Source organism: Hippopotamus amphibius, chromosome 4 (genome assembly GCF_030028045.1).
Source record: "Hippopotamus amphibius kiboko isolate mHipAmp2 chromosome 4, mHipAmp2.hap2, whole genome shotgun sequence".
Taxonomy (NCBI): domain Eukaryota; kingdom Metazoa; phylum Chordata; class Mammalia; order Artiodactyla; family Hippopotamidae; genus Hippopotamus; species Hippopotamus amphibius.
The window spans coordinates 55,239,490-55,263,090 of record NC_080189.1 but is presented as its reverse complement, the minus strand read 5'-3'; the positions used below and the strand labels follow the sequence as shown (position 1 = coordinate 55,263,090).

General features: G+C 38.0%; 2 protein-coding genes across 2 annotated transcripts; one reads left to right on the top strand and one right to left on the bottom strand.

Annotated features, from left to right (window-relative positions):
* On the bottom strand, positions 1-3,432 carry LOC130851874 (beta-1,3-glucosyltransferase-like). Its single transcript, XM_057732573.1, has 2 exons — positions 3,323-3,432; positions 1-592 (listed from the first exon to the last, which is right to left on the bottom strand). Exons 1-2 carry the CDS (start codon positions 3,430-3,432, stop codon positions 1-3), a joined length of 702 nt encoding a protein of 233 aa, XP_057588556.1.
* Positions 3,433-15,383: 11,951 nt separating this feature from the next.
* On the top strand, positions 15,384-15,803 carry FAM237B (family with sequence similarity 237 member B). The gene has a single exon (XM_057730898.1). It carries the CDS (start codon positions 15,384-15,386, stop codon positions 15,801-15,803), a length of 420 nt encoding a protein of 139 aa, XP_057586881.1.
* Positions 15,804-23,601: the final 7,798 nt, after the last annotated feature.

The window sequence follows — 23,601 nt, the reverse complement described above, 5'->3', positions numbered from 1 at the left end:
TCACTGAAAACACACGAGTCCTGGTATTTGCTGATGGAAGAGAGGGCTGTGTGTCACAGGGATTCCTAAGCCGCTAAAGCACATCCCCAGGACCATATCGTCTGGAGCGTCATTGCTGTAGCAGCGACACTTGCTGGCGAGGAGTCTCCTGATTGCTGCTCTGCTGAAGACCATCCCTCCTCCTCCTGTGATGTAGCTGTAGCCACCGGTGCCCAGGCCGTAGCCATAAGGCTCTCCCAGAAACACGGGCTCTTGGGCGTTGTAACAGCTCAGCAGGTGCTGGAGCCTGGAGATGCTTATTAATGTGTCATCATCCACAATGACTAACCATGCTATTTTGTCATGGCTGTGATTCAAAAATCTTTCCAAAATGGCAAATGTCTTTCCACAATGACCTCTCTCTGTATTAGGAATTCCCAGATCCACCGCTGGAACAGAACTGTCTGCGTAATCGCTGTAGTATTCAATGCGACCTGCCTGCGCCGCCCAAGGCTGCTTTACGATGGGGATTCTATCACCATGAAATTTCTTGCATGTTTTTACTGCAACAAAAATATCCTCCTTCTTCACTGGATTTCCCACGAAGCCTTTGCTCAGCCAGACCGACACCAGAATCCCAGCTCTGCCATTTCCACTGTGTCATCTGGACGCGTGTCCTCAGCTCTCTCCCCCTTTTTTTATATATATCTGTTTGCTTGTTCACTGTCTTCTCCCACCTCTAGGGCCCTGTCTGCTTGTTTTCCACTGCAACTCCAAACATAGCTCAGCACCTGGCAAGCAGTGAGTGCTCATCAAATACTTGTTGAATGAAGTGTGTGATGGGTTTATTTTATGAAAATATTATGAAATTAGTTGATGTCACAATTATACTCCTAGTTTTTATAACATATTATATACTTATAGCAACATTCACTGTGAAGACTTCTATTGCATGCCTGAATTGTACATGACTCTGGATTGCTTGGATCGCAGTTATTAGAAATAACAATAATCCATAATTCCCTTTTCCAACTGCTCTCTCAGTGCCTGCTCTACCAGCATACCATTCTTTCTGTAACTGTCCCCTTCAGGAAGCTGGTCCCTCATTATGGTAAATATCTAATCCCTTGAACCCTAACACTTTCCCTTGGCTTCTCAACCCTTAAATTCTGCATGGTGTTGCCTGGCCCACAGTAATGCCCTATTATTCATACATTATTTTTACTGGCTGTGTTTTTGGTGATGTCCAGTCCACTTCAGGTCTTCTAAATGGTGTAAATAACCTCCCCAAAAGCTAGATGTAGGGGGCCAAGTGTGCTGTGTTACTCTGTGATTCTAGCTAAAAATTAACAATAAGATATAGGTTTAAAAACATATTTCCTCTAATCTCAAAAGGACTAAGCATCAAGTTGTCCTCTATCTCTGTAGAATTTAGAGGAATGGTAGTCTACAAAACAGTTCCAGAAAACTTCTCTATACCTGTTATTTCAGAATTCACAGAATCTACACCCCAGTTACCCCTAAGGAAATCCTCCACATCTATTTGAGAAATTCCAGTTTAAAGCACACTATTCTTATTAGCGTAATAGAGTTAGAATTATTAACTAATTGTGTTAGGAAGACACAATTACTAATTCATGGACATTCATAGCCTCCCTCTTCTCCTTGAACATCCACCTACACTTAAGAGAAAGGATTCTCTCTTTTTGGCCCCTTGGGGCTATCGTTTGGTCTCCAAAATTCAACTGTAAGTCTAAACAAAACAAATGAAACCAGAAAGGCTCCATGGAGCTACATCATAATAAGCTACAGAAGAAGGAAAGAGAGAAGACAGGGAGGAAAGGCATATGCAAAAGCTATCAGAGAAGTTTTGGAGGGCAGGGAACTCTGATTGAATAAAAGTTAGAGTTTCTGGGAATAGCTATGGTGCTGGAGAATATTAAGAGGAATGATGATGGTCTGAGAAGATTTTAAAGATATGCTGTTTATTAAGAATGCACCCTCCGCTCTCCCTTTGACATTTCCTGTCAGAAGATCTGTAGTACTTCTAATTAATTTGTGGTCACTGATGTGTATCTAGTCTGGGGCATGTGGAGTACCAGATGACCTAATCCAACCAAAATAAAGCTGGTCTTCATATTGTTAGTTTGCCTTTTGACTGTGCAGAGTAGGTCTTTTTGCCTGGCATATTTTTCTGTTGTTGGACCTTGTTCTTTAGTATTTTGCACCCATCTTCGTTCTCTCTGTGATTTCTGGTATGCAGCCTTTTCTTGCTTCAGCACGATGGGCATACACAGAGGGTGTATGAAGGGAGCTGCATCGCTCAGGGTACAGAGGCTTCACTTTCTAGAGTACGGATTGGTACATTCTATTTTCAGCCCTTATAGTTCTAAAGAGATTTAGCTGCAAAGAATCGTTCTAGGAGATTGTTTTATTCTTATACAACATTTGTAGTTTCTTAGACATTTCTCAGGAAAATTCCATCTACTTCTCATTAGTTCTCTCCTGTTTAATTAAAATAATAATGATTTTATAAATGGGTTGTTTACTGCCCTTAATTCTCTACCTCATCGTGCTGGTAAATAATCCAGATCTCCAGTGTTCATTAACTATGGGCATAAAGATTTACTTGTTTCAATAAAATGAGAAGAGAGGCAAAAATAAAGCCTCCTGGAAATAATAATCAGCTGACTTATTCATCTTTGTATCAGTATGTGGCTGAACTCAGAGCAGGTGCTGGATACTAGTTTGAGGAAAGGAGAGAGAATTGGAAGGAAAGCCGATGGAAGGAAAAATAGAAAGACAAAAGGGAAGGAGAAAATTCAGGAGGCAGCAAGGGGCACCTGGTGGGTGTACTTTTAAAACGATGAAGAGTGTATGAAAATGGAGTGAAAAGCTGGGAAATATGACCTGACTTTGGCATTCACTTGAGTACTGACTCAGTTGTACAGGCCTACAATTGACTGACTGTTATTTGTAAATTTCACCTTGCCCACCTTGCCACAACAGGGAATTCTCTTGGTCACATAAGAAATAGCTATTATTTTGCAGGACAAAGTGGGTTCTAATGTCATGTCTTTGTATATTTAATAATAAGTAAAATGAAATTAATAAATATATATATATTCGTATTTTAGAAAAAGATTAACTTGTTTCCTGCTGAACCTTGCATGAGTTGGATTTTCCAGTAGAAAGGAAATTTCATGATTGTAGTAAACATGGAGTTGTAACACCAAGATCCCCCTTCAAGGGAGGACTTGGCTTACTTGCTGGGATTGAGGTCAACAAGCAGCTTTTAGCAGTAGGCTCCAGCAAGGATTGTCTCAGCTACAGGAAGCCTTACCCTTCTGGGGGTGGTCCTCCAGTGACTAACAGAGGAGAGAATACAGGGCTGACCAGCTTGACACAATGTAAACAAATCTGATGGACCTCTTCAGCTTCAGCACTCCCCATGGGGTTCGCTGAAGACTTCACTGGGAATGCATCACAGCTCACCTTCTCCCTCTGCTTAGTCCTGCTTCCTTCCCCTCCATTCTGCAGGTATTGGTCCCAGGTTCTTATTTCCCTAAGAAATACCTTGCCCCCTAAGTGCTATCATAGAACCTGCTTCCTGGAGAAGCCAGCCTGTGATAACGATCCTTAAAGCTCAAAAAACATTCTACCAGTTGGAAAGAAATGTAAAGCCTAAATTCTTCTTCAAAACCTAGAAATTATTGCTAACTTTTGGGTACAACTAGAAGGTTAAAAGGTTACTAATGGAAATCTTTGCTTTCAGGACATATGCTTATTTACTTTCACATTATTCTCAATATTTTTCTTATATATAACATTTTTCCTATAAAAATTAAGCATTTTAATCCTTTCACTGTTTAAAGATTTAATGGTATAAGGACATAATTAATTGCAAATAGCTCAGATGTTTGCTTTTATTTTAGTAGTATTTTCAATGGAACCCATAGTAATTTAGAATTTCTAGTGATTTGAATGGAGCATTAAATGCACAACCTATAAGAAAAGCATGGATAAAATTTTTAAATGCTTTAATGTGAATGAAATTTTCCATAATTTGTTTTATTTTAAAATCACTCTTTTCCTTATTGCAAAACAATACAGGCTCAAAGTTGCAAACAAAAGAAAAAAAAGCACCCTAAATTCTATCATCCAGATAAGTAATTATTGTTTGTTTTTGTGTGTATAATTTTAGCTTTTGACATAAACATTCATGTTAGATTTTTTGTTTGCATAGATGTATATACTAATTTCAAACAGCTTTTAGATACTCGATAAAACATACCTTTTAGGAACCTTTATTTTTAGCACTTTGCTAGCAAAGTCCTTTAAATGTAATAAAAAGTTAAAACATTTCTTTTACAATATTTTCTAATATAGAATTTTGATTAACACTGACTGAGTGTCACACCAATGAATTCAAACTAGTGATGTTTATTACATTTAAGGAAATTGCCTGATAACATCTATCTTACTGTCATGATTCAACTCAACTCTCATGGTGGCAATCCCAATTCCAATAAATTCCTTATGAACAGGGAAACACCTCCTTAGGCTTTAGTTTCCTTAACCTACAAAATGAGGGTGATGGTGGAATTCTAACATGAGTTGCTCTTGTCAGATGATCCTTCTACATATAACAAGGATAAACTCTAAGTGAGGCATTGGAGAATGACCAAAAGTAAGCAGATTCTGGAGGTCAGTTGACAGTTTGTAAGGAGGGAGGTACTCAGAACTCTGTTTTCACAATTTTTAGCCTAAGAACTGGCCTCAGTGTGCTCCCTTCAGGTTGGCTACAATTCTGCTTCAAAATGCCAGGTTTTGTGACTTGAAGAATGAGAGGTCTGAATTTAGGATAAGTATGATTGCTGGAAAGTAAGGGGAAAATCCAAGGTAGGAGGAATTCTGGGAAGGGAATCCTCAAATCTTTTAAACAAATCTTCTGCTGATGCCTGGACCATGCCTGAACAGGACAAACTTTAAGAAGCCAAGCCCAAAAGATATCGCCTAATCAAGTCAATTGCATGCTAAACAAACCAAACAAACATATTAAAAAAAACTTTTATTGGGAGAGTGTTACAAGGTGTTTGGAAAGTAACATTTACAATGTTAAGGATACAACCTAAAATTACTTAATAAACCAAGAAACATGGAAATGTGACTCATTTTTGAGATAAAAGACAATCAACAAAGATCAACCTGGAGATGCCCCACATGTTTAAGCTAGCAGACAAAGATTTAAAGCATATTACTATAAAACATATTCAAGGACATAAAAGAAAATATGTGGATTATGAATGAAATATAGGAAATCTGACAGAAAATAAACTATAAAAAAGAAAAAAATGGAAATTCCAGAAATAAAAAATGTAATATCTGAAATAAAAATGTACCAGATGTACTTAACAGCAGAATGCAGATGATCAAAGAGTCAGCAAAGCTGAAGATATACTAATAGAAATTATTGGGAATTTCCTGGTGGTCCAGTGGTTAGGACTCCGAGCTTCCACTGCCTGGGGCACAGGTTCGATCCCTGGTCAGGAGCTAAGAGCCCACGTGCTACAGGGCACAGCCAAAAATAATTTAATTAATTAATTAATAGAAATGATCTAACCTGAGGAACACTGAGAAAAAATATTGAAGTAAAAATGAACAAGTCTAAGGGACCATATTGAAAGTGCTAAGATATGTGTAATTAGAGTTCCAGAAGGAGATGATAGAAAGGAACGATGGGCAGAAATAATATCTAAGGAGAAACGTGGGCGAATATTGTCCAGATTTGGTGAAAGATATAAGTGTACACATTCAAGAAGCTTAACAAACCTCAAATGAGATAAAAACGAAGAAAACCACACAGTTTTATGATAAAGAATTTGGCTGGTCTTTGTCCATGGTTCCTGGGAGATAACCTCTAAATCTTTTTAATTTCTCGGAGTGATAGAAATGTCTTTGTTACTTATGGTGGGCCTCTGGGCCCACACCTGAGTTTATGCTAATGAGATGACTCAAAATTGGGGCTAGCCACACCAGAAAGACCAACCATATAATTACAGGGTTGGAGCTTTGAGTTCTGTGATATGAGCCCAGCCTCTGAATAGGGCAGGGTTGGCTGGAGACTGAGTTCAAGCACATGGCCAATGAATCAAACAACCAAGCCTATGTAGTGAAACTCCAGGAAAAACTCTGGGCACTGAAGTGAGCTTGCCTGATTGGTAATTATCCATTAATGTGCCTGGAAGTTGAGATGTTCTGAGGACACAAAAGCTTTGTGTGTGGGACCTCCAGACCTTACTCTATGGGTCTTTTCAGTTGGCTGGTCCTGATTTGTATTCTTTATATAAAACTATAATTATAAATACAGTACTTTCCTGAATTCTGTGAGTCATTCTAGTGAATTATAATACTTTGGGGAGTACTGCGAACCCCAGTATTTGTAACCAGTTGATCAGAAGCTTGGGTGACCTGAGAACTCTGGAATTGGTATCTGGCTTCTGAAGTGAGGGGAGGATTATGCTCCTAACTTGCAAAATTTGACTTAATTCTAGATAGTTAGCATCAGAATTGCATTACACACACCTAGGTACATTATCATCAAATTTGAGAAAACTAAAGGTGTTTTGAAAGCTGTCAGAGAAAAATGACACATTGCATACAAGGGAACTATGATTTAAGTTATTGATGGCCAGAACACAGTGGAACATCTTTAAAGTACTGGAGGGGAAGGGAGAACAAGACCACATCAAAGCAGAATTCTACATCCAGTGAAAATGATCTTCCAAGAATGAAGGTGAATGGACTTCGCTGGTGGCGCAGTGGTTAAGAATCTGCCTGCCAATGCAGGGGACACGGGTTCAAGCAGGGGACACAGGTTTGATCCCTGGTCCAGGAAGATCCCACATGCTGCGGAGCAACTAAGCCGTTGTGTCACAACTACTGAGCCTGTGCTCTAGAGCCCATGAGCCACAACTACTAAGCCCACGCATTGCAAGTACTGAAGCCTGCATGCTCTAGGGCCCATGTGCCACAACCAGTGAGCCCACGTGCTGCAACTACTGAAGCCCTCACGCCTAGAGCCCATGCTCCACAACAAGAGAAGCCCATGCACTGCAATGAAGAGTAGTCCTGACTTGCCACAACTAGAGAAAGCCCGCATGCAGCAACAAAGACCCAAAGCAGTCAAAAAAAAAAAAAAAAAAAGGAATGAAGGTGAAAAAAAATAACATTTTCAGAAAAAGAAAACTAAAACAATATATTGACAGTGGGCATGTGCTATAAGAAATACTAAGGAAGTTCTACACGCTTAAGAGAAATAAAAACATGAAAATTTAGATCTTGGTTTAGCAGCGGGCATGAGAGCATTGGAAATTATAACATTGTATCATGGAGTTTTAATGTATGTAGATGTCATACACTTGACAAATTTAGCAAAAACAGACAAGGGTGGGTAAGCCTACCTTGCAAGATTTCTGTATTTGACATGAATTAATTCAATGTTAACCTTAAGTAGGCTGTGAAAAGTTAAAGATACATATTGTGATCCTTAAAGCAGCCACTAAAAAATAATACAAAGAGGTAAAGTAAGGATCCTGGAATATGTAATATTTATACATATGCTGTGTTTCAGCTAAACCAAAGATAAACCTAAGTTAAACTTTTTATTTCTTGTTCTTTTTAAATGATGACAACAAAATATTTCTATTAATGGTCTTTTTTGTCACGGGTAAGGATTGTATGATCTTCTCTCAACTTCTCTCTTGAAATCTTTCTTTTTCTCCTGTCTCAGAGTCAGTGTTTTGTTCATCTCTGTCTCCTGTGTTCCTGAAAAAAATGATGCTTACTTTCCCTTCAATTAGTCAGCTGTCAACTAGTGCTTGTTTTCTCTGCAGGGTACTTATTTGTTTCAACTGCATTTCCTGCCCTCTTTCTCCCCAAGGTCATTGAATCACACTTTGATAAATACATTTTTATTAAGATTTACTAGAGGCAATTGCAATTGTTGATTTTTAAAATTCATGTCTTTCATCATAATGAGTCAGAAAGTCAGTGAATTGAAAAATTATTCTTTTTGTGGGGATTCAGCGTTAGTTAATCAACATGTCTTTCTGTGTGTGGAGTGCTCTTCTGAATTCTCTGGGGGTGTGATTCTGGCAGTATTTCCTGGAGAAACAAGCTGTGTAATGAAGAAACAGGATAAACAAAAGTGTGACAGAACTTCAGCTAAGTGATTGGAACGTAGGAAGCATGGGGGCAAATGAATAGGCTACTGGCCTGACTAACCCAGGAAGTCTTCACAGGTAACACTGGAGTTGTGAAAGACTCGAGTGTGCCTCGTGGAAAGCTGACAGAACTCCCTAAGTGGAGGGAATGTCATGGATATGAAGTAGAAATCAGCTAAAATTATTTATTGAGTGCTGATTGTGTCATATGGGAGTCACTAGAAGAACATGAAATAAAGATAGTATTTCTAAACTGGTGGGGGAAGATTACATGTTCTCGTGAAAAAAAAAAAAAAGACAACATATGCAGTAATAGATGCCACATACAAATATATGTCAAATACTATAGTGGAAATGAACACCTAATTGCAGAAGGAAGGCTGAATTAAGTGGAAGGGACTTTGAAGTGGGATCAGGGCCTAACAGGACAGAGAAAAAGGGAGAAATATAACTCAGAGATGAAGTTTGGGGACAACAGGAATATGCTGGGAACAGGAGGATTGTGATAGGTTGGTGATGAATATGTTGCTGCTGGTGAAGATGATTTTAATAAAAATGGTACACGGCATGGAAAACATAGCTGCTTATTATTTAGGGTTTGTTTTAGATAAAATAATTAGATGGATTAGTTAACTTGAATTTATAACTAGCCAACTGTTAAATCTAAGCTTCTACATGAATTTATCATGGCTATTTCATTTATTTATTTGTTTGCTTTTTTTATTTTTTCATTTATTTATTTATTTTCCTTATTTTTTTGGCTGCGTCAGGTCTTAGTTGCAGCACTCTGGATTTTCGTTGAGATATGCGGGATCTTTTCAGTGTGGCGCACGGGCTCTTCATTGTGGTTTGTGGGTTTTTTTTCTCTCTAGTTGAGGTAGGCAGGCTCCAGGGTGCATGGGCTCTGTAGTTTGAGGCACGTGGGCTTAGTTGCCCCGAAGCATGTGGGATCTTACTTAGTTCCCCGACCAGGGATTGAACCTGCGTCCCCTGTGTTGGAAGGCAGATTCTTTACCACTGGATCACCAGGGAAGTCCCCGTCATGGCTGTTTTTAAATGTACTGTGTGCTTTTGAGTTCCACTGTTGCACCTTCTTTTTGCCAAATGAAAAATATTATTTCAAGACCAATTCTCCAAGCGTTTAACCGATAGCAGTCTTCTGATTCTTCAGCTATATCCTCTGTGTTAGTCCATTCAGGATAACATAACAAAATACCAGAGACTGGGTAGCTTATGAACAACAGAAATTTATTTTTCACAGTTCTGAAGGCTTGAAGTCCAAGATCAGGGTGCCAGCATAGTGAAGGCCCTTTTCTGGGTTGCAGACTGCCTACTTCTTGCTGTGTCCTCACCTGGCAGAAGAGGCTGGGGATCCCTCTGGAGCCTCTTTTACAAGGCACTAATCCCATTCAGGAGGGTTCTACCCTCATGACTTAAACACTTCCCACAGGCTCTACCTCCTAATACCATCACCATTGGGGATTAGAATTTCAGCATATAAATTTGGGGGTGGGGGACACAGACATTCAGACCATAGCATCCTCCCTTTGGTTCTGTGACATCATACCACCCTGGAGCTTGTGTACGCTGATTGTTCTGTCTCTTCTCCCTTCACTGATTCCATTTGCAGTTCATGGACCCCTAAATTTGGGTATAGTCTTCGATCTTCATCTCAACTTCTTTTATCAGTGTATGCTCTCATAGTGGCAGTAATTTTCTATCAAAACAGAGACCTCTCAACTTAGTTATATTTCTAGTTAAATTTTAATTCCAGAATATCCAGAATCAATTCTAATGCAACACATCCTAAATTAAGTTTATCCTCCCCACTATTCTTCCTTTCTATTCTTCATATTGTCACTGTCAATAAGCAGGCATGCCAAAAACAGTGGTTTTCTTTTCCTCCCATCTCATATCAATGTGACCAGTCACCAAGCTTTGTCTTTATGTATTTGAAATATGAATCTTGTCACTATCCTAGAAGTTTTAACATGCATTATTTGACAGTAGAAAAGAATATACCTAACACATATTTGTTGGCAACTGTAATCATAAAAAACTAGTGAGTTTAGCAACTAAGGAAGCTCTCTATGCATTCTTCTACATCTCATTCCCTTATACACCCAAACTTAACCACTCTCCTGAATTTTGTGATAATCACTTCCTTACTATTAATATTATGTATATACATGTATTTATAGAGAACATGTGGTTTCATTTTGCTTGTCTTTGAAATTTATAAAATGGTATCTTCTGCAATTTGCTTTTTTTCATCTATAATGCATATAGCTATAGTCTGTTCATTTTCACTGCTGAATTACATCCCATTGTGTGAGTATACCACAGTTAATTTATCCTCCTCTTAACCGTTAGGTCATTATGGATTGTTTCCATGTTTTTGGCTTTTATGAAGAGTGCTACTATGAACATTCCGTTCTAGTGTTTGTCTCTTGGTGCTCATGTAAAAGAGTTTCTTCAAAATCTTTCCTGGGAGTAAAAAGATTGATTGCAGGTTATGTGCTTGTCCAGACTCATAATATAGTGCCAATTTGTGCTCTAGACTAATTGAACCAATTTACACTCCTTCTAGCACTATGTTTGAGTGCTTCATGTGATGGGTAAGTGTATATATCAACTTGACTGGGCCACGGGGTGCCCAGATATTTGGTTAAATGCTATTCCTGGGTATGTCTATGAGGATACTTTTGGATGAGATTAGAGTTTGAATCGGCAGACTGAACAAAGATGGACCTCCCCATCGTTCTCTCTGCCTGACTGTTGAGCTGGGACATTGGTCTTCTCTTCACTTTGGACTGGGATTTACATCATTGGCACTCCGGTTCTCACGCCTTTGGACTTAGACTGGAACTACAGCACCAGATTTCCTGCATCCGGAGCTTGCAGACAGCAGATCATGGGACTTCCCAGCCTCCATAATCATGTGAGCTAATTCCTTATACTAAATCAGTCTCTCTCCCTCTCCCTCTCTCGTTTTCACTCTCACTCTCGCTCTCTATTTATTTAGCCCATGTTTCTCTAGATAACCCTGACTTATACCTTCCATATGCTCACCAACACTTGATATTGCTAGACTCCTTAATTTTTGATGACTTGATGGTTGTGACTTTGTATCTTATTATGGTCTTTCACAATTTGTACTTCCTTGCTTGCAGTGAGGTTATGAATATGCTATGCAATCATTCATTATTTATGTTTCCTTATTTATGAAATGCCCCTCTAAGCCTTTTGCCTAGTTTTCTATTGTGGCATTTGTCTTTTTCTTGTTGATTCCATGGAAGATTCTTATATCTTGGATTCTAATTCTAACCCATTTGTGGTTATAATGTGCTATAAATATCTTCTCCCGGATTATACTTATCTGTTATCTTTATTTATGGTGCCATGATTAACAAACTTAACTTTAATGTATTAATTTTTCTTTTATGCTTAGCGCTACTTGTATTTTGTGTAAGAAATGCTTGCCATCCTCAAGATCAGAAAGACATTCTGAATTTCTTCTTAAAGTTGTAATGCTTTGCTTTTCACATTTAAATTTTTAATCTACCTGGGATTGATTTTTGTGATTGTATGATGTAGGAATCCACTTTTTTTTTTTTTTTTTGGCTGTATCACGCGGCTTGCAGGATCTTAATTCCCCAACTGGGGGTCGAACCTGCGCCCTTGGCAGTGAAAGCACAGAGTCCTAACCACTGGACTGCCAGGGAATTCCCAGGAATCCACTTCTTTTTTTTCCCCCCTATTTGGAAAACCGATTCTCGTAGCCTCACTTAGTGAAAAAGATAGTTTCCTTACAGATCTGCAATGCTAGTTTTGTCACATATAAGTCTCTATAAATGTATAGGTCTGTTTTTAGGCTCTCTAATCTACTTAGTTGGTTAATTTCTCTTTTCATGAGCCAATAACATCCTGTTTAATTACCAGTGAGTCCTCTTTCCTTATTGTTGTTTTTTAGGAGAAGCTTAGCTATTTTGGATCTTTGCTCTACCATGTAACTTTTAGAATGACTTTTCATTTATCCTGGTATGATTTTAGTTGAAAATTTGTATATTATTTTGGGAAGATAGATATCTTTGTAGAGCACATATTAGCATTCTTTTTATTTAAAATTTTTTTGTCTTTCAAGAAAAAAATTTTCCAAAAAGCATTTAATACCCTTGTTGATTTTATTTCTAGATATCTTATATTTTTGTTATTATTATAAACAGTATCTCTTTTCTAATTTATATTGTTTGCTACTCAGATATAGAGATGCATTGGATATTTTATTTTTTTAATAAATTTATTTATTTACTAATTGGCTGCATTAGGTCTTCGTTGCTGCACATTGGCCCTCTCTAGTTGTTGCATGTGGGGGCTACTCTTTGTTATGGTGGCTTCTCTTGTTGCGGACCACAGGCTCCAGGTACATGGGCTTCAGTAGTTGCAGCACTTGGGCTCAGTAGTTGTGGCTCACTGCCTTTTAGAGTGTAGGCTAAGTAGTTGTGGCACACAGGCTTAGTTACTCCGTGGCATGTGGGATCTTCTCAGACCGGGGATTGAATCTGCATCCCCAGCGTTGGTAGGTGGATTTTTAACCAATGTGCCACCAAGGAAATCCTGCATTGGATGTTTTAGATTGATCTTATATCCAGCCACCTTACAAAACTCTTGTTAAATAATTTGTGGATATAATTTATTTTATTTAAAAAAGCAACCCATATATAGCATTTTTACTATGTGAAGGCACTATTCCAGACACTCCACAAATATATATTTAATTATCTCAGCATCCCTATGAAACAGGTTTATTTTTAATCCCCATTTTACAGATAAGGAAACTAAGTCACAAAGAGATTAAGTAACTTGCCCAAAGTCACCAATTTTCCTTTTAACCTAGAAGGCAGAATTTAAACAGTTTAGGCAGTTGATCTCTAAGCCCCATGCTAAACCAATAGCTTTGCTGCCTCTCCAGTAGACTAAAAATTCTGATTCTTCCTTTCTAATCCTTATCCCCTCCCCCCCCTTTTTAAAACTTTCTTTGAAGGTATTCTTTTGAATGTGAACAAAGGTAATTCTTTCTTGTTCTTAATTTAAAAGAGAATGCTTTTAATGATTTACTATAGAAAGAAGCTTGCTGTAGGGTTTTGGTGGATGACATTTAAGAGGTTAAGGAAATTCCCTTCTATTCTTAGTACTGAGGAGTTTTTTGTTTGTATTTGTTTTTGTTTATTTTATCTCGCATGGGTGTTTAATGAAATGGTTTCTCTCTTCAATTTTTTTGTGTGGTGAATCCACTAATTGATTTTCATATGTTGATCTTTGCATCCCTGGGATAATCCCAGCTTGATGCTGATGTGTATTTTCCTAAAACCTGCTGAATTTGGTTTGATAATATTTTCTTTAGGATTTTTCATCTATCATCAGTAGTGAAATGGTCTTGTGACTTTACTCTTTTTCATACCGTCCTTGTTCCTGGGTCTTGGGTCTGGGGAGGTGGGCAAGGGCGGGGCCTTGAGAGCGGCCACCCACTCTCTGCCCGCTCACTTTGTCTCTAGAGGAGAAGCGTGGTTTGGCTGCTGAGCTGACTCCCGAGCCCCAGCGGCCGCAGCAGATCCCGCAGCGCGCTCTCAGGGAGCCTTAGTCTCCAGGCTCCGGAGCGCGGTGCGGCTGACGGTTCCCCAGGGCAAGTTTAGGGCGCCCAGTGAGCGCTCACGGCAGGTCGCGGAGCACCGCTTCCACCTGTCGCCTGCCTTCAGGGCTGGGTTCGACTGGGCAGGGGGTGGGAGCCCGCTCAAAGACCTTTTGTCCCTCCCAAACAGGAGCAGCCCTCGTCCCTCGAGCGAGCACAGTGCACGCAGGACATCGCACCCGGACACTCGCCTGTGCAGTCCACGTGAGGTACCATTCCCCGCGGGCTCCCTCTCTGCCTCCAGGTGACCCCACCCGGGAAGAGAGCACTGGTCCTGAGGGGAACCTGAAATTCTTAGGGAAGAAAATTCTCTGGTCCCACCCAGTCCTTTTGTATCAAAAACTGGCCACTGTCAGCTCTATTTGGGAAATCTGCACTATCTTCTGCAATGTGAACCGACCTGAATAACCTAAGTTTAAATTTGTTTCATTTGATTTGTCTGTTTAACCTAACTTTTTTTGGGGAAAGTGGAGGAGGACAGTTTACAGGAAAGAAAGTGAGCCCTGTCCTCTGGATCTGTCCTCTCCACTGTACTCCTCCCACCTGGCTGTCAAGGTTGTGTGAGTGACATTTCCAGTGTCAGCCTAGAATGGTAACTGTGTGGCCATTCAAAGTGAATTTAGACCTTGACTTCACCTATATGCTTCAGGCCGATTTACTGAGCAATCAGTTTTCAGGGAAACTTATGCAAAGAATCATGAGAAAATACCAAGATTTTGCTGAATGTCATTGGTGCTGCACCATCTCATATTAGCTTATATCACCTTTCTTGTGTTCATGCTCTTCTGTGTATGTGTGTTAATCTTCTCCAACCAGCTCCTGAACAACCTGAGAAAAGCCAGGGATCCCTGAGATATTAGTGCATAACAAATATTTTTTCAATGAATGTTCAAAGTTTATCAGTAACTTTGAAACCTTAAATGGTGCTCAAGTGTCCAACACATGATAGATTGGAAAACATCAATTAAAACACACACACACACACACACACACACACACCCCTTTTCTTATGGTTACACACAGAATGGGCTGCATCTTGATCTTCTTGGTTGAAATGTATTGTGGTAGGAGTCTTGGATAGGGAGACAGGAAACCTGAGAACTTGCTGAACCATATCACTGAGAATTTTTCTAATCTGTAAAAGGAGAAAGTTGGAACACGTACTTTTTAAAGTTTCTTTCACCTCCAAAGATCTTTGATGAAATGAATCTATCACAACTTCATAAACATGTGTTGGATTTCAGTGGCTCCTGAAGACTGTTTATCAGAATGTTGGTAAAGCTGTTATTGTAATATCCTTTCAAAGGAAGGTCTGAGAGTCAGCAACTTAGAGGAAAACAAACAATACATAGTAGGCAAATTTGACTTGATCGAAACCAAATACATAAGTATTTATAATTTTTTAGGTTTGAACATATCATCAAGTAATTGAATAGTTTTCTTTTTAAGTTAAAAACATTTCCCTTAATTTTTTTTTTTCTGTATAGAATATGAATTTTGCCACAAGAAGATGGTTCTATCTGCCACTGGGCTGCATGATGCTGATCAATCTGATTAATGCTGATTTTGAATTTCAAAAGGGGGTGCTTGCCAGCAACAGCCCAGGAATCATGGAAGACATTGATCTCCAGTGCTGGAATGCTTGCTCTTTGACACTGATAGATCTCAAGGAACTCAAGATACAGCACACTGTCGATGCTTTCTGGAAGTTCATGTTGTTTCTGCAAAAATCCCAGTGGCCTAGACATTATAATGTCTTCTTAAGCATAGCTCAGGATTTCTGGGACATGTATGTAGACTGCTTGCTTTCAAGATCCCATGGAATGGGCAGAAGACAGGTGAGGGCTCCCAAGTATAATTTTCCACAGAAGACAACAGGAGGTAATTTAAATTTGTACTTAAGAGAATAGCAGTTTAGTTTTCTTAAAAATTCAATATTTAATCTTTCTGATTTTTAAAGTTTATCTAATAAGCTAGCAAATTTGCCATATTTTTCCTAATACATCAGCTTTGATTTTCATTTTTACTGATTTTATATTATTTAGAAACCATGGAAGCTCTGATATGCAAATACTTGATTCTAAATGATCTTGGAATATAATGTATTTTTGTAGATCATTAAATTATCATCTTATTTTTCCCCATGAATAGTTCATAAGAAAGCCATTTAGTCCTGTAATTATTCAGATTACATTTGTTGAAAAAATTTTTAAACATCAACATGTATTTAGGGTTTTGAAATTAATTTTTTCAATAGGGTTGTTTAAAGGGAGGGAATCTTAAGAGTCATATTAGAATAAATGTTAATAGTTTTTTCTCTCTAACCTTACAGGACTGGATTTTACAAAACTTGAGTTTTACATTTAAGAGAACATAGAAAATACCTCAAGCAGGATGACACCAACCTGAAAATTTAACCCTGTGTCAGTATTTATGAGCTCGAATATTTCCTGTAGCATTTATCAAAATTGTTATTTCTAATTCTTTAATATTGATGAAGGTTGTATTTTTGTTGATCTGTAATTGTTTTATGGCTATTGAATTATCATTTCCCATATTTTGGGGTAATTTGTGAATGTTTTTATTTAGAAGGCATCTTTGTAAAGCATTTTTTTTTAAAGAGAACACCATTTAAAATGCAAATACAATATATTTTTTAATACAACAATCACTGCAGTAAAATTGTAACCAATTTTATCAGGTATCTTATATATAATATTGACTTTAAAACTGTGCCAAAACTAATGCCATTATTATCCTAAAAAGTAATACTTAATCTTGATGTAGTGTACTGTGTGGCTTCTGATATATGTATCTCATCACCAAGCTATCTTATATATTATTTTTCTATGCATTAAGGACTGAAATTTTGTTTTATGTTCTCATTTTTATAGTCCTCATTTAAAAAAAGGAATAACAAGCAGAAAGGTGGTAAGAAACTTCGTTTTAGTAAAGTGCAGTTGGATAGAATTTTTGTCTTTGTTATCTCAGTTGTTTTTTTATATCCTATTTATATCACACATCTTATTCCAAAAAGGATATGCAGTTTAAAGAAATATACCAAACAATACGATGACATGAAGTAGATGAGGAAATTGAGATGATGAGAAATAAAGACAGGAAACAAATAACATGCAGTTAAAGTTTAGATTAATACTCTTAAATGCATGTCATAAAGTTCTATACTTTTGATAAAGGGTAGCCATAAATTTGGTCTAAGTTTCCTATTTCTCAAGGTGAAGAGGGACTCATGAGCAGTTTCAAGATTCACAATGCTGATAAGAAGGACCAAACAACATGTTTTGGAGAAGTCCAGCTTTTCCTAGGACTAAGAACCGATAGAAATCTGTCCTATAGGTTTTTATAATGGCTGCCGTGGGGTACAGCATCATGTTTTCAAGTATCCTGAGAATGACAGATTGCCTGCAATGCAAGCTGATGCCAGTGCACCCAAACTCAGTTAAATATAAACAAATTCAAAAGCAGCAAAAATAATATGAAACAAATATGCTACTGTCTGATGGTTTGACTTGATCCAAGAATAAATTCTGAGTTAAAGGAGGGGGCCTGACATTCTTTGAGTTGTAGACTATTTTGAAATTCGGATGAAGCTATAGACACATTACTAGGGGTTTTATACATACAAGCTCATCATTTTGTGTATAATTTCAGGGGTCCCATGAGTCCTAGGTCAAGAAGCTCCAATATTAAAGGATGAATGGACTGCATAGCTTTCAGGTATTCTTTTACAAATAGTGTTTCATATAACTGAATTTTTTTATAATAACTGGTTGCAGATAATACGAAGTTATAAATTTAATAAATTTCTAGATTGAGAATATTTTGTGTTGCCAATTACAGATAGATCCCTAAGCTCAGAAAATCAACTAGTTGGAGGGTAGAGCTTACGTTCTCTTATAAAAATGACCAAGAAGTTGCTAAGAGGCACAGAGTCATGATTTTCCTTAGAAAACAGCTCTCTTTTAGAACTTTAGAAGTTGAATGCCAGAAAACAAGACCATGTAATTTTAGCCTAAAAAATTATTCAACCATTTGTCATCAATTATTGTTGTCATAAAAATTTTATTGCAGCAATGATGAACTTTTTAATGTTAATATAATTAATTGTAAACCTTCCAAAAGAGGTTAATTGAAAATGGTTTCCCAGTTCTCCTAGTTGAATTTACATGCTACCTTGGATAAGTAAAAATATTAAAAATAGAGATGTTTGCTAAAATGAGCATTCTGGTTTTAGAGCAGTTCACCTTAAGCCTTTTTTTTTTTAATGAAATTTTTTTAAAAAATTTTTTTTGAGGTACACCAAGTTTAATCATCTGTATTTATACACATATTCCTGTATTCCCTCCCTCCCTCGACTTCCCCCCACACTGCCCGTCCCAGTCCTCTAAGGCATCTTCCATCCTCGAGTTGAACTCCCCTGGTTATATAGCAATTTCCCACTGGCTATCTATTTTACAGTTGGTAGTATATATATGTATATGCTACCCTCTCACTTCGTCTCAGCTTCCCCTTGACCCCCCGCCCCACCAAACCTCGAGTTCTCCAGTCCATTCTCTGCATCTGTGTCCTTGTTCTTGTCCTGTCACTGAGTTCATCAGTACCAATTTTAGATTCCGTATATATGAGTTAGCATACAATATTTGTCTTTCTCTTTCTGACTTACTTCACTCTGTATGACAGACTCTAGGTCTATCCACCTCATTATATATAGCTCCATCTCATTCCTTTTTATAGCTGAGTAATATTCCATTGTATATATATGCCACATCTTCTTATCCATTCATCTGTTGATGGGCATTTAGGTTGCTTCCATGTCCTGGCTATTGTAAATAGTGCTGCAATGAACATTAGGGTACATGTTTCTTTTGGGGTTACGGTTTTCTTTGGGTATATGCCCAGTAGTGGGATTACTGGATCATATGGTAGTTCTATTTGTAGTTTTTGAAGGAACCTCCAAACTGTTTTCCATGGTGGCTGTACCAACTTACAGTCCCACCAACAGTGCAGGAGAGTTCCCTTTTCTCCACAGCCTCTCCAACATTTGCTGTTTCCAGATTTTGTGATGATGGCCATTCTGATCGGTGTGAGGTGATACCTCATTGTGGCTTTGACTTGCATTTCTCTTATGAGTAGTGATGTTGAGCATCTTTTCACGTGTGTGTTGGCCATCTGTATGTCTTCTTTGGAGAAGTGTCTATTTAGGTCTTCCGCCCATTTGTGGATTGGGTTATTTGCTTTTTTGGTATTAAGCTTCATGAGCTGCTTGTATATTTTGGAGGTTAATCCTTTGTCTGTTGTTTCATTGGCAACTATCTTTTCCCATTCTGAGGGTTGCCTTCTAGATTTGTTTATGGTTTCTTTTGCTGTGCAAAAGCTTTTAAGTTTCATGAGGTCCCATGTGTTCATTCTTGATTTTATTTCCCTGATTCTAGGAGGTGGGTCAAAAAGGATGTTGCTTTGATGGATGTCATAGAGTGTTCTGCCTATGTTTTCCTCTAGGAGTTTTATAGTGTCTGGCCTTACATGTAGGTCTTGAATCCATTTGGAGTTTATTTTTGTGTATGGTGTTAGGAAGTGTTCTAATTTCATTCTTTTACATGTAGCTGTCCAATTTTCCCAGCACCACTTATTGAAGAGGCTGTCTTGTTTCCATTGTATATTCGTGCCTCCTTTGTCAAAGATAAGGTGCCCATATGTGTTTGGGCTTACCTCTGAGTTCTCTATTCTATTCCATTGATCTTCCTTTCTATTTTTGGGCCAGTACCATACTGTCTTGATCACTATGGCCTTGTAGTATCGTTTGAAGTCAGGAAGCCTGATTCCACCAACTCCATTTTTTCTTCTCAAGATTGCTTTGGCTATTCGGGGTCTTTTGCGTTTCCATACAAATCGTAAGATTTCTTGCTCTAGTTCTGTGAAAAATGCCATTGGTAATTTGATCGGGATTGCATTGAATCTGTAAATTGCTTTGGGTAGTACAGTCATTTTCACGATGTTGATTCTTCCAATCTAGGAACATGGTATGTCTCTCCATCTGTTTGCGTCGTCTTTGATTTCTTTCATCAGTGTCTTAAAGTTTTCTGCATACAGATCTTTTGCCTCCTTAGGCAGGTTTATTCCTAGGTATTTTATTCTTTTTGTTGCAATGGTGAATGGGAGAGTTTCCTTAATTTCTCTTTCTGCTCTTCCGTTGTTAGTGTATAGGAATGCAAGAGATTTCTGTGCATTAATTTTGTATCCTGCTACTTTACTAAATTCATCAATTAGTGCTAGCAGTTTTCTGGTAGAGTCTTTAGGGTTTTCTATGTATAATATCATGTCATCTGCAAAGAGTGACAATTTTACTTGTTTTCCAATTTGGATTCATTTCTTTTTCTTCTCTGATTGCTGTTGCTAAAACTTCCAAAACTATGTTGAATAATAAGAACTTTTATTGAGATACAGTTAACAGACAACAAACTGCATATATTTAGAGTGTACAATTTGCTATTTTTTTCTTATTAGTAATGTATATATGGCAATCCCAATCTCCCAATTCATTTCCTTAAGCCTTTTTGATGGTACTTAGATATAATGTCTGTTAAATCCCCCCAGTTTTTGGGCACAAATCATGTCATTTGTATACAGAAAATTTTATTCTTTTTTCATCATTCATGCAACAAAAATTCACTGAGCTTGGAGGTACAATGCTGAGCAATCCAGACATAATCCTTGACTCCCAGAGTTGTCATTGCTGTGCAACAAAGATGCAGCAGGAAATAATATAACTAGTTCAAAAGCACTTTTATGATGTCAAAATGTTTTTTTCAAAAAAGAGAAATTGTAGCCAAAATGCGGTTGAGTGGGGAATAATATGTATTTCTCTTTTGCCCTACTCAAAATCATCAGACTAGATCAGACAGATCATCCAAAACAAACCTCCAAACCCACCAATTCTTGCAGTGGTATTATGGTAAAGATTCAGTCAGTTTCGCAGTTTTGGGTTTATGCTGAACTCATATAGCTTAACTCATAACCAGTTATTTTCCAGAGTGCTGAAAGCTGAAAAAAAGACAGCAAAACATCTAATATTGTTCCCAAAATATTTCTTCATGAGGTGATACAGTGGATAAAAATTGAGTATCTATGCTTAAAGTTCCTCTGCTCTTCCTACAGAATTTTTTTTTACTTTAAATAAACTTTCTATTTTAGAATAGTTTTAAGTTTGCATAAAAGTTGCAAGGCTAGTGCAGAGGGTTCTTGTATATGCCTCACCCATTTTTTCTTATTGTCTGGTATGTTTGTCATGATTAATGAACAAATATTGATACATTTTTAAATTAAACTTCACATTTTATTTGAATTTCACTAGTTTTCCCCCTAATATCCTTTTTCTGTTCCAGGATCCCATCTAGGACTCCACTTACATTGAACTGTCATGTCTCCTTAGGCTCTAAGAAGATGTTTTTGATGACCTTGACAATTCCGGATAGTGGTCAGGTGTATTGCAGAATGTCTCTCAATTTGGGTTTGCCTGATGTTTTTCTCATGGTTAGACTGGGGTTATAGGTTTTTGGGGATGAAAACCACAGAAGTAAAGCACTGTTCTCAGCACTTCACATCAAGGGTACATGCTGTCAACATGACATACCGCACAGATGGTGTTTAACCTTGGCTAAGTTAGTAACTGCCAGGTTTCTTGGCCATAAAGTTACTTTCCCTTCTCTTTCTATGTTGTATTCTTTGGAAGTGAGGCACGAAGCATTACCCATGCTTTAGGGAATGGGGAGTTACATTCCATCTCCTTGAAAAGGAAATATCTATGTAAATTAAATACAAGCAATTATGAAACATGGTTGCCAATAAGACTAATGTAAGCTTCGGCTATGTTGGCAGAAGGTGTGTAAAAATGAGAGGGACTAGTTTCATTGGTGTGTCCTGTTATATCTGTAAATTATTGATTGGTTCTGTTGGTCTCAGTACAGAGGAATATTAACAAATTGTAGCACTTCAGAAAGGGCTGGCCAGATTCACAGTCTAGAATGATTAAATACACTGGATATTTGACCAAAAAAGACTTAGTGTGAACATCATAGTTTTTTCCTGTGATATGAAATGTACCGTGTTCCAGAAGGCAGACTGAGGACCAGATGAACAAAAGTTGTTCTTCTAATTATTCAATGATTTTCATCCAGTATGAGCAAGCACTGGCTAACAGGGTCTAGTAATGGAATGAACTCCTCCCTTATGTGGTAAGAATCTCATTATTGGAGAGTGTTGAAGCCATTTTCATCTCTGCTCACTAAACTCCATTTTTATTTTCTTGACTTTCTTTTCATTTAGTTTATTAGCAAAAGTTTAGGAGCTGAAATTTTGTCTCAGTTGACTCATGGAAGGAAATATACTGTACACGTTTCAGCCAGGCTGGATGGGCAAGGCACCCATCCCCTAGGGCTCAGGAGTGGTGTGGTGGGAGCACAGGATGTGAGGAGAGAAGGAGACTTGCTAGAATTAGTGACACTGTCAGACAGAGGGTCTGATCCACTGGCTCACTGCCAGGGGGCTAGAATTATAACATGCATGTGAACTTGGGTATTGTCTGTCTACCAAGTCCAAGTGTCTGGATTAAGCAACCTTACTACCCTCCATTCACATACATTTCTTCCTCTGTTAAATGGCTGCTAGGTAATAACTTTCCCTATTTTACCTTTCCTCTTCCTGATGGGTAAGATCTACAATGGCAGGGAGAATTTCTACAGAAGTCACAGATTGTTTTGATTGTGGTCAGTCCTAATCAATCTCGCAATACCAAGTTGCATTACATACAAAAAATGATATTTAGTCAAGTAATATCAATTCTGTTCCTACCCACTGGTTATATTAATGTAATAGTATTTATGCCTCATTTTTAGAGAAAGTCTATCACTGTTATGAAGTAAATACATTTGAACTACTTTAACATGTCTGTGTTTAGCATTCCCTGTATAGTATTTTGTTGGCTGAACCTTTCCTTTGAGCTCAGGACTTTGCTGCATTTGCAGAAGTTGAGGGAAGGGCTGCCAGGAGCTGAGACCACCATCACACTTAGTTATTTATTTACTGAGGTGTTGGTTACAACAATGAATGAAATATGGTTTCTGTCTTATCTTTAGGGAGCTTAAAGTCTGAGGAAGGAACTTATAGTCTAAAAAGTGGGGTAAACATTCATCGCTCTTAGCCATGGACACCTCGTCTCGATTCTATGTGCATCTCACGTGTACCTGAAGTATATCTGGTGCTTTTTGTATGGGCGTCTCATCATTGCATGTTCCTACCCATATCCATTCTTGTGTCTCAGTAACTCCCCTTTACGTGGAACCTTTGTGCTTAAGGCTGCCTGTGAAGAAGAGGAACAGATTATGCCCTCTACTGTCATCTTGGGTAATAGAGAAAGGGATTCAAGAGAGGACAAAGCTCACTGATAAGCTGATACATATTATGTACTCCTGTGAGCCACAAGGAGAACGGACAGCTGGGCCAGGGTGAGAGGCCACTAGCAACTCATTCTAATTAGAACAGAAACAACAGCTACAATTTCTCCTCTTACTGCAGATGCTACTATTCTCACAGATGGAATAATGAACAATTCTTGGAGAAATGTGAGTTGGGGGAAGAGGAGTAAGGAGAAGAGGAAGGAGAAAGTAGGAGAAGGTGGGCCCAGTGGGGTGT